At 36.3% G+C, this 11,722-nt stretch overlaps 2 protein-coding genes across 2 annotated transcripts; one reads left to right on the top strand and one right to left on the bottom strand.

Annotated features, from left to right (window-relative positions):
- Positions 1–610: 610 nt before the first annotated feature.
- LOC135651849 (uncharacterized) lies at positions 611–2,769 on the top strand. Its single transcript, XM_065172367.1, has 3 exons — positions 611–882; positions 962–1,098; positions 2,249–2,769. The coding sequence occupies exons 1-3, from the start codon at positions 732–734 to the stop codon at positions 2,609–2,611; spliced, it is 651 nt and encodes a 216-aa protein (XP_065028439.1). The 5' UTR covers positions 611–731; the 3' UTR covers positions 2,612–2,769.
- Positions 2,770–3,120: 351 nt separating this feature from the next.
- LOC135651467 (transcription termination factor MTERF15, mitochondrial-like) lies at positions 3,121–6,829 on the bottom strand. Its single transcript, XM_065171537.1, has 2 exons — positions 6,823–6,829; positions 3,121–4,352 (listed from the first exon to the last, which is right to left on the bottom strand). Exons 1-2 carry the CDS (start codon positions 6,827–6,829, stop codon positions 3,121–3,123), a joined length of 1,239 nt encoding a protein of 412 aa, XP_065027609.1.
- Between the last annotated feature and the right edge of the window lie 4,893 nt (positions 6,830–11,722).

Raw genomic sequence — 11,722 nt, 5'->3', positions numbered from 1 at the left:
ATTTGATTCAGGAACTCCACTTGCAGTGCTTTTAGTTTAACAAATGAGCTGAAAAACTAGTTGAATTCGTTTAAAATCTTTTTATCTATGTTGCAAATAATTAGTATGGCAATTCGTCAGTCTCCGTTAGTTCCTCGCCTAACCTTAAGCAGGTTTAAATTAGGACTGCAACATGACAGGCTTGGGGTGCATGCACACTGGTTAGTGACACTAGAATTCATCATGCAGATTCCCTACAGATTTTGCCTTCCATTTCATGATTCGTGCATTTTTTTTTTCATTTGCTTTAAATTCCTTTCAGGTAAAGCACTTGTAGGTATCCATTCCTCAAGCAATCGTCCATTATACATACTGTAAGTGTCATCGTATACTTGTTATTAACGAGTATTTAAATAAAATCCAGAATACAATTGATTTGACTTCGATTATCTCAAACTATCACGTGGTCGATCATGATTGGACAATAGAACGTCACGGACCCCGTTGGACAGCCTGGTCGAATCACTACAGAGATTTTTCCGTGGTGATGTGTCCGTGACGCTGCATCACCCTCGACTGTTTTCTTGGTCGATTCGATCCTACTCACCAAAAGTTCATATACGGGCCTACGATAAGCGTTTTAAGAGACGTGGTGGCCCTCGAAGGATGCGATGGCTCAAGACACAGTAAGCAACCCCACATATCTTCCCTACCCATTTCTCCTCCTGCGAAGGTAGCGCCGCGCCGCTTACATGGCGCCCAAGGCCAAGGTGAACCCCAAGCCCTCGCCTGCACCGCCGCCTCCCGACGCCCAGTCTGCCCCCATCGAGGACCTCTTCTCCGCTCTCCATCGCCATACCCAGAACTTCGAGTACGAACGGGCCGCCAAGGTCGCAGATCAAGGTCCCTCCCGATCTCACGGATATCTCTCTCTCAGTTCCTGCAAATTTCGTTCTCATGCTTCTTTTCTTGCTTTCTTCAGTTCTCGCGATCGCACCCGGGGATGAGGATGCCCTGCGGTGCAAGGTCGTGGCTTTGATCAAGTCCGACGCGATCGATAAGGCTCTCTCCGCGATCCAGGGTTCTCGTCACCTGCCCATAGATCTCAGATTTTACGAGGTTGGTCTTTCATCCCGCCGATAAGATCTTGAATTATCTCCTTTTTTATTTTTCTTAATCTTCGTGATATGGTATTTGTAGACTTCTCTCGCTTCATTATTTTAGTTGTTAGGATTTTTTAATTAAATCTGGTGAGTCTTTCCTTTATGTTCTAAAGTTATTTGTATCGGTTTATCCGCTCTCCTCTGCAGTGCATTCGGTAGCATGAGATGATGCTGACAAATAGTACTGATTTTGAGAAATTTTCTTTCTTTTCTTAGGGAAATATGGTACTGATTTTGGATTTTAAATGAATTTTTCAAGCAAGTAATAATTATTCATCCCGTACAAAGATAATAATGTAGCAAATAACTAATTGGTTCTCTAGATCATCCCAGATAATAGACTTGGGTGTATCGAATTTGTTGATGAATTGCTGATATGTTGCCCCCACACAGAGGGTGGAATCCCATTCAGGGATAAGTAGATAAAAGAGAGACCAGTTCTTCAAACTAAGCACCATCACCATTGGATGATACCGAAGCTGCCATGCACTCCATCAGATTTGGTATATATCTCAAGATGCCTACCCATGCCACTATCATGAGTTCCTACAAATGTAGACGATGCTAGAGGTTTTCTTTGATTAAGCGTAGGCGCACAATGCCACAGTGAATGCGGATTGAAAGGAGGATGGGACTATAAATGTAGGATCATACTTACTCCGTCTACTCTCTTCTCTCTTCTCTCTTCTTTTGTTGATAATTGGGAGGAGAACTACTGTTGCCTCCTTTCTTTTCTCTTTTCCTCATATCTTCTTACTTTATCTATTTTTTCTTATGTATCAATATTCAAGCCTTTTGAGAGTGATGATTTTCATGTCAATATTTTATCTATTTGTTTTATGAAATCAGACACCAGAGCTTGACTGCAATGATTTTGATAGTTTGATGTAATAATTGCAACAAGATGAAGTTTATGAGAAGCTCATGTAGTAATTTTGCTTATCGTATTTGTGTTGATGAAGAAAAGTTTAACTTATTATGACCTAGGAGAATATGCAAATTCACAGTGTTTGCTGAATGATCTAAATGCTCATTTGAACATTTATAAACAACATATATAAACCATTGTTTTCTCAGGCCTTTCTTTTTTCCTTTCTTTTATTCAGGCATATTGCTTGTACAGGCAGAATAAACTGCATGAAGCACTAGAGGCAATAGACGGTCAAGAAAGAAACTCTATGATCCTGCAGTTAGAATCTCAGATATTTTATCGTTTAGGAAAAATGGATGCTTGCATGGAAAGCTATGAGAAGATTCAAAGATTCAAGATTGACTCCTTAGATATAAAAACAAACATCATAGCTGCTCTGGTTGCAGCTGGAAGGTCTCCTGAAGTTCAAGGAACTATGGATGCACTTAAAGTCAAAGCTTCTAGTAACTTTGAACTGGCATACAACTATGCTTGCTCCTTGATTGAAACGAAAAAATATGCAGATGCTGGGCAACAATTACTTTCAGCTCGAAGGTAAGTAATATGTGAAACAAGCTTTATTATGAGAGGACAGTATCAAGCATGAAGTTAGTTGTGTGTTTTGTGAACTCCATAACATCAGACATTTTATTTGTGGAAAGAGACTGTATCTGTTTCTAGGCCCCTTATCGATATAATGTTTTGCATATTTGAGCAACTTCATTTTGTGCAGTTCCTGTTGTTTTATAGAAATTCTAATCTTTTGGGAGACTTCAAGTGGTAGAATTTTTAAAACATGCAGCTAACGTACAAAGCAACAATACTGTGCCAAAGACAATCAGAAAATAAGTTAAGCTAACAATTAGTAAGACAGAACAAATTTGATTTATAATCAATGCTAATCTAGCTTGCCATTAAAGAAAAATCCCACACCTTAATACACCTTTTGATAAGCCCTTTGCATTCTATTTCCAAAATCTCAAATTAGGGGAATAATCTACCTTTGTCGTTGGCAAATTAGACCATCAGCTAAGCCCTTTCTCATCATCCGATACCAAATGAAAGGTATCATTTTCCTTTACACACGCCCGCAACTCTCAAAATATCAAGCAGCTCAGGAACATTTTCTTTGTGAGGGAGAACAAACTTCTCAATGAATTTGGTATCTGATAATGTGAGAATGCATGAAAACTTGCCTTGTCCAGTCCACAATCCTTTCGATTTCAACATCTCTGTGACACGAAACCGAGGAATTACCCTCTTCTGCAGACTAAATAGCAAGAGATATGATTTGTCGGCGATGAAGGAAGGGGTGTAACCGACCACATTGATAAAAAATTCCACTTTTCTGCGCAACATATCGAGGGACATGCCTATGAAGGTGGGTACTTTCCTGACAGCAGAAGAAAACTCCGATTCCGACCACCCGAACCTCCTCATGAACTCGACCTTGGCCTCGAACCTCTCTTTGCTTACCCTCTGGATAATATTAACTGTCCACATGAACATCCGAGATTGCCGTGGCATCCCCAGCTCATCGGCTCTCGCCACCAAAGCTCGGAGAGACTCTGGTTTCTGTGAGATTAATTTTGGGTGACTTCTCAAGACGACAGAGACCCTTTCTTCAGGAATGCCGCACTCATCCCTCAAGAACTTTAGGTTAGGATGCAATGTCTTCTCAACGCTGGAGTGGAAAAACCGCGTTGTCTTCTTGAGATGCTTGAGAACGAGCTCTCTCGATCCCAAGAGACCTTCCCACATCTCCAATTTGGGGACGATGGAACGCTGAACGTTGAAGAGGAGGATGCCATGGTTCTTCAGGATGGCATCGACGATATCCGACTCCGATAGGCCCAAATCGCGTAAGAACTGAAACTTCGGGGCCAAGTTTTTCTCCACGTTGTAGCGTAAGTATCTGGGATCCGCAGATATCACCTTCCTGATAACGGCGCCACCGAGGCCCTGAGATCTCATGAAGTTAAGGACGGCGTCGGGTTTCTCGGTGGATCGGAGGTGCGCAAGAGGTTTAGAGAACTTGGCTGCCTCGGAGGGGGAGAACCCGCAGGAGTTCACGAGGTATTTCACCATGAAGTGGGGATCTGGAGATATGGTGTCCCCTACGGCGGCCGTAGGGTCGACAGAGGAGGAGAAGAAGAGGAGATCTCGAAGGCGGTGGGTGTCGAACAAGGGCAGGAGGCTATTGCGGCGGAGCACGGAGCGGAGCGGAGCGTCGCAGCCGCCATTGTGGGACGAAAGAGAGCAGCCGCAGCGGCACCCTAATACAAACAACCCGCTTTTATCTGCAGTCCGTATAACCCGTCGCTAAGCACGAGAAATACAAAATTATAGGAATAAATTATTTATATAAAAAAATATGGATAAAATTTTCTTATGAATAAAATTTATAAAATAGATATTCAACATTTTAAGTTAATATTATGTTTTAATAACACAATGGTAATGGTTAGATATTTTTATTATAATTTCATGATAGTATAATTTTAAAAGTAAAAATTAATTATGATTTGAATTGAAATCAATTAGTTTGTCCGACTCAACCCACAAGCTATACCATATCCCGCATATCCATGATATTACATTTGATAATTTTATTGGTTGATAGAACTTATTAAATTAATTTTTTTAAGAAAGAATTATTTGGTTTTTCAGGTTTGTATTCTTGACCTTTGCTCTCCTGCAAATGGGAAGTATGTCATTGTTATCGATCGATGGTAGAAATTTAATGATATTATTCTTAATCAAGGAAAGATATAGTAAAAATAACTGTGAGGTTTTTATTACTCTGTAGTGATTCGGCTTGGTATTGTGGGTTAAAAGTTAAATTACTCTTATTAATATATGTTTTACTTGAATCATTATTTTCTCTTTTTGCATGGTAATTATGTTTTTTTTTTTAAACCACAATTGAACATTTTCGTTTGCCATGCATGCATGTGAAAGCCCTTTATGATCTGAATTTTTCTTGATGAATTATATATATATATTTTTTCCTTGGTGCATTTTCATGTTATACTTTAACATCATTTTCATAATGTTTCATCTCAATTCATCCCTTTTTATAGATGTTAGGTGTTCTTAAACTTCAGGAACATGTAGCTTATTCTGGATTTCGTCTACTCTGTTTGATTACATAGTGAACAAATTGCAAGAATCAACATTCAAAAGATCTTGTAATTGTTAGGTGAGCTTGATTGACTGCAGATAATTTATTAGTTTAATAATCATGCATATCATCCAATAAAGTCGTGACTTTTATAATCATCCATAATTTTCTAACATCAATTAATTACTTTAAATCATGTATTACTTTATTTAAATTAGTATTTTATTTAAATAATATGATTAAAAAATATTTAAATTATTATTTATCTTTTATGGAGAGCTCAAGCTCATCTTTCCTCGTTGTTCCTAGCTTGAGGGGAAAGGGTTCTTAGAGGAAATGATCACGAGGAGAGTAGATTTTTTTATTTATATTTTTAAAATATTTAATATTTGAATTATTTTAATTTATATGTTATAGAAATAATATTTTTATTTTATAATTTTATGATTAATAAATAATGATTATTGAAAGTATATTTATGTTTTAAATAATTAAGTTTAAATTTTTATGATTTAATTACTTTTAAATTTGGAACATAAATCTAAATTAGTTAATTTATGAAAATTAATATATTTATAATTAATTATTATTTTATAATATTTTAAAAATATTTTTTAAACTATTAAAATCTAATTTAATAAGTACGAGTCAAATTGAAGATTTAACCTTAGTTAAGTTGATTGATCAAACCAATCTATGTGATTAAGTATAATCTAATTGACGTGATTAAGTATTACTCAATCTGGTCATTCGTATAGTTCAAATATAATATAATATATGTAGTTAAACATAACTAAATCTATGTGATCAAGTATGATATAACTTATGTGGTTAAACATAACTCATCCTATGTGATCAAGGATTGTCTAACTTATTTGGCAATTATGACTTAGCATATATGATTAACTATAACTCAGCTAGTATGATCAAGCATAATCAAACATAAGTTAGCTCATAATTAGATATCATCCAATTCAATTCATATGATTAAGTATGACTTAACAAATGTAACTAAATATAATCAAACTTATATAGTTAGATATGACTTAACTCATATAATCAAATATAATTTAACTTCTAAATCAAATATAATTCAATCTATGTGATTATACATCACTCAATTTATATGACCTATGTTATGTGGCCATGATTTAACTGTAAGTTAAGATCATAAAACTATATATGCAGATGCTCGTTGTTGTTACTCTCCATACTTCAAAGTTGTATGGTAGCATAGTATAAAGAACAAATACATAATAGTCGTATAAATTAACTTTTCTAGTGATTTAATTTATGAGATTATTGTTTCATGAAATTCTTTGAGTTTCAAGTACTCAAATCAAATCATTTTATGATTAAAGGTTTTAGATATTAATGTATGTACCAATGCATGTTCACGGATATCAAAATGTACTTATGAAAACTCACTTTGTTGGTTTATCATTGCAGAATGTATTGAGCCAAAGCAGGGCTAAATTATACGTGCAGGAAGAGAGTGATAGAGACAATGGTATATGTTGCTCTCATGGTTGAAAGGTTCAATGATAGTGCCATGTCCTTGACTACTAAAACCTCCAGAATCATTTTTCCTCTATCTCCTTACCTGCTCTTCTTTATGTGGCCTTCTACATCCCCCATTAGCTCACTCGGCATCCCCCGTTAGTTCTCAAGGGAGGAAGAAGAAGAGTTGAAGGCTAACTAAATGCTTCCCTTTTCATGTTGTATATTCATACATAGGTCAACAGATGTACTATTGTCTGATGATGATGGGGATGCTCCCAGGCGTGGAATGGGCCCGGCAGAGGTGCTTCCATCTCGATCGTATGATGGATTCACCTACCAGTTTTAGGATGTGATCCCTTTGCTTGTACACGAAAGGACAAGAGACGCATTTGAGTCGTAGTTCCATGATGCAATTCATCATCTTCTTCTTAAACATTAAGTTCATCCTCAATCATCCTTATATTTTCAGCTAATTTGATAAAACATGATCATAATCAATCGGTGATGAAGTAAAAAAAAAAAGACCTCAAAAGCCATAGGTTTCAAAAAGGGATAGGAAGTCTACAACAATCATTTTAAATAAAGGAGAGCCACAAGAGTATCATAATTTCAACAACTATCATTCGCTATGCATGAAAGATTAAAATTATAGGAATAAATTATTTATATCAAAATTATGGATAAAGTAATCTACAAAATATTTATATGATTTTGTATCTTTAAAAAACATAAAATTGTTCATTTATTTGATCCAAAAATAATCTATTGCTACACCAGATTTGAAAAAAAAACAATCTTATGATCCTTCAAAACTTGATTTCTTGTGTTTAAATTAATATGCCTTGAATAGTATTTATGACTCGTAAATATTTTAAAAAAAATTGCTCGATTGAAGTTGATCATGGATTATATGATATTTAATTAAAATTAATTGTACAACAATATACTATATCTGTAACAAGACACTTGTTAATTATAGCAGGCCACATTTCAATCTGAAGACATCAATATATACATCCCAACTACGTGATCATCCATAAATACCCTATACTTTGTTTGAAAATACGCATGTTGTTGTATGTTCACTAACATGATATAAGTGCATAATTTTGCTTTGACTACTTGTCTTATTTAAATGATCATAAACTCTACAACAAGAACTAAAGCCAATTACAGAATCTTGCAATACACATTTAATTGTCACTTTTAAACCTTCTGATCTTACATGTTAGTTTGCATGTTAGAGTTTCTGTTTTTTTTACCGAAAATAGAGAAATTTCATTAAAGATTAAAGTGGATTAGATACTGAGCTAGACTGATCTATAATTACAAGACCCAAAAAAACAAAGAGAATTTACAGTCCTTCTGAAATTGACTAGCCAATGGGCCACGCGGTCCATGATGCGGGAAACATGGACCACATCGACGACATAAAGACTTGAAATAAGAAATAAAATGATATCCAAAATATTCTTAAGGAACCAGCGAATCGACTACTCAAGGCAATTAGTTCGATTCAGATGTTGGAGAAATTTAGTTGTGCAGCCTTCCGAAAGCTTTCGAGTAGAGCAGAAGCTTCAACTATGATGATGAGAAGTTGCATCCACCAAATCCAAGGATGAACTCCAAGAATGAAGAGATCTGCTGCTGGAATCACAAAGGGTGGACGAGCAGAAGCCTATGGAGGCATGCAAGAGTTTGTTGATGCGAGAAAAGCTTTAGCAATTCCAAGGAGGTTGAAGACATTTCAGAAGAGCTGGTGACTCCTGATCAACCCAGTGCAACTGGTCTTTCAAATTCCATTGAAGCCACTGCATACTAATATTACAATGCATCAATCAAATTTGAATATTCCAATTAGTACATAAATACATAAGTTTGCAAAGAAGTTTAAGTGTTTTTCAGCCACTTAAATCGTTAGAGCAACTACTACTCAGCAACTTCCTGTGATCTTTGGTGATATTTTGTATATACTTGCTGCATAACTTGATCTGAAATATGACTCTCCAAGACTTACCCAAACAAAAACCAATCTGGAATTGGAATTAATTTGGACAAAAGCCAAAAGTCCCTTCGATAGATCCAAAGGTAATCTCAGTTGGACTGTTATGTAGAATTTTTAAAACATGCAGCTAACGTACAAAGCAACAATACTATGCCAAAGACAATCAGAAAATAATTTAAGCTAGAAATCAGTAAGACAGAACAAATTTGATTTATAATCAATGTTAATCTAGCTAGCTTGTCATAAAAGAAAATTCCCACACCACAATGGACCTTTAGATAAGCCCTTTGCAGAAAATTCCCAAATGTCAAATTAGGGAAATAATCTACCTTCGTCGTCACAAATTAGACCATCAGCTAAGCCCTTCCTCATCCTCCGATGCCAAATGCAAGGTATCATTTCCTTTACAGGTGCCAGAAACTCTCAAAATATCAAGCAGCTCAGGAACATTTTCTTTGTGTGGGAGAACAAACTTCTCCATGAATTTGGTATCTGAGAAAACGAGAATCGATGTAAACTTGCATTGTCCAGTCCACAATCCTTTCAATTTCAACATTTCCGTCACACGAAACCGAGGAATTACCCTCTTCTGCAGACCATATAGCAAGAGATATGATTTGTCGGCGATGAAGGAAGGGGTGTAACCGACCACATTGATAAAAAATTCCACTTTTCTGCGCAACATGTCGAGGGACATGCGTAAGAAGGTGGGTGCTTTCCTGACTGCAGAAGAAAACTCCGACTCCGACCACCCGAAGCTCCTCATGAGCTCGAACTTGGCCTCGAACCTTTTTTTGCTTACCATTTGGAGAACATCAAGTGTCCACACGAACATCCGAGATTGCCGTGGCATCCCCAGCTCATCGGCTCTCGCCACCAAAGCTCGGAGTGACTTTGGTTTATTTGTGATTAATTGTGGGTGACTTATCAAGACGACAGAGACCCTTTCTTCAGGAATGCCGCACTCATCCCGCAAGAACTTTAGGTTAGGATGCAATGTCTTCTCAACGCTGTAGAAGAAAAACCGTGTTGTCTTCTTGAGATGCTTGAGAACGAGCTCTCTCGATCACAAGAGACTTTCCCACATCTCCAATTTGGGGACGAAGGAACGGTGAACGTTGTGAAGGAGGATGGCCTGGTTCTTCAGGATGGCATCGACGATATCCGACTCCGATAGGCCCAAATCGCGTAAGAACTGAAACTTCGGGGCCAAGTTTTTCTCCACGTTGCAGCGTAAGTAGCTGGGATCCGCAGATATCACCTTCCTGATACCGGCGCCATCGAAGCCCTGAGATCTCATGAAGTTAAGGACGGCGTCGGGTTTCTCGGTGGATCGGAGGTGCGCAAGAGGTTTAGAGAACTTGGCTGCCTCGGAGGGGGAGAACCCGCAGGAGTTCACGAGGTATTTCACCATGAAGTGGGGATCTGGAGATATGGTGCCGCCTACGGCGGCGGCAGGGTCGACAGAGGAGGAGAAGTAGAAGAGATCTCGAAGGCGGTGAGTTTCGAACAAGGGCAGGAGGCTATTGCGGCGGAGCACGGAGCGGAGCGTCGCAGCCGCCATTGTGGGACGAAAGAGAGCTGACGCAACGGCACCCTGATACAAACAACCCGCTTTCATCTGTAGTCCGTACAACCCTTCGCTAAGCACAAGAAATACAAAATTATAGGAATAAATTATTTATATAAAAAATATGGATAAATTTTTCTTATGAATAAAATTTATAAAATAGATATTCAACATTTTAAGTTAATATCATGTTTTAATAACACAATGGTAATGGTTAGAGGTAGAGGATGTCATCGTTATTCTGGATGACATCGATGATGTCAGACTCCGATAGGCCTAAATCGCGTAAGAATTGAAACTTCGGGACGAGGTTCTTCTCCACGTTGCAGCAAAAGTAATTGGGTCTTGAAGATATCACCTTCCTGATACCAGCGCTGTCGAAGCCCTGAGATCTCATGAAGTTAGGGACGATGTCGGGTTTCTCGATGGCTCGGAGGTGCGCAAGGGGTTTACAGACCTTGGCTGCCTCGAAGGGGTTTAGAGTTCATGAGGTATTCCATCATGAGGTATTAAGAATTTCATCGATTTATTAAATTATTAATTGATTTATTTTCTGATATGATTCTTAAAAAGCAAATATTTTAAATTTTATTTTTGTGTGTGGACAATGTAAAATTAATATTACAATCCATTTTTGTACGAAGTAAAATAAAAATATTATTTATCTATCGAGAAGAGTTCATCTTCTACTATTCCTCGGTAATTCTCCCTTGATGACATGATTGCAAGGACGCGTAGGATTCTTTATTTTCTTTATTATCATTTTTATTTATATTTTAAAATATTTAATAGTAGAATTGTTTTAATTAATATGATGCAAAATAATATTTTAATTTTAAAAATATTATGATTAGTAAATAATGATTATGAAATTATGATGTTAAAATAATTAGTTAATTTAATAATAATAATAATTTATTTAATTAGACATATTTATGTTTTAAAAAATTATGTATGAATTTGTACAATTTAATTAGTTTTAAATTTAAAATTATGAATCTAAATTAGTTAATTCTTGAAAAAGAATAGATTTAATGTTAATTATTATTTTAAAATATTTTTTAAAAAATATCATGATATAATTTAATAATATGAGTTAAATTAATGATTTAATGTAAGTTGATTAATCAAATCAATCTATGCAGTCAAGCATAACCTAACTCATGTGACTAAGTATAACATAATTCATATAGTTAAGTATAATTCAACTCATATGATTCAATATAACTCAATTCATATGGTATACGATACAACACCTACGGTTAGGCAAAACTCAATCATCATTTTCTTGTTAACTTATTTGATCTAAACATAATCTTAATCAATCGACGATAAAATAAAAGAAAATGAGACCTCGAACGATAGGATTTGAATAATGACAAAAGGTTATCACGGTGAAAGGAGGAGCCGAGCATTGTGACTAGATAAAGGAGAGCATCCGGGTGTCATAATTCAAACAGTTGTCCTT

Source organism: Musa acuminata, chromosome BXJ3-10 (genome assembly GCF_036884655.1).
Source record: "Musa acuminata AAA Group cultivar baxijiao chromosome BXJ3-10, Cavendish_Baxijiao_AAA, whole genome shotgun sequence".
Lineage (NCBI taxonomy): Eukaryota > Viridiplantae > Streptophyta > Magnoliopsida > Zingiberales > Musaceae > Musa > Musa acuminata.
The sequence above is the reverse complement of the archived record's forward strand: the minus strand, read 5'-3'. Positions and strand labels throughout refer to the sequence as shown.

Excerpts from the sequence above, each read along its gene's own strand:
- LOC135651849 (XM_065172367.1), top strand. The coding sequence starts at position 732 with ATGGCGCCCAAGGCCAAGGTGAACCCCAAGCCCTCGCCTGCACCGCCG. Across the intron at positions 883-961 it reads CGCCAAGGTCGCAGATCAAG|TTCTCGCGATCGCACCCGGG; the intron begins GTCCCTCCCGAT and ends TGCTTTCTTCAG. Across the intron at positions 1,099-2,248 it reads TAGATCTCAGATTTTACGAG|GCATATTGCTTGTACAGGCA; the intron begins GTTGGTCTTTCA and ends TCTTTTATTCAG.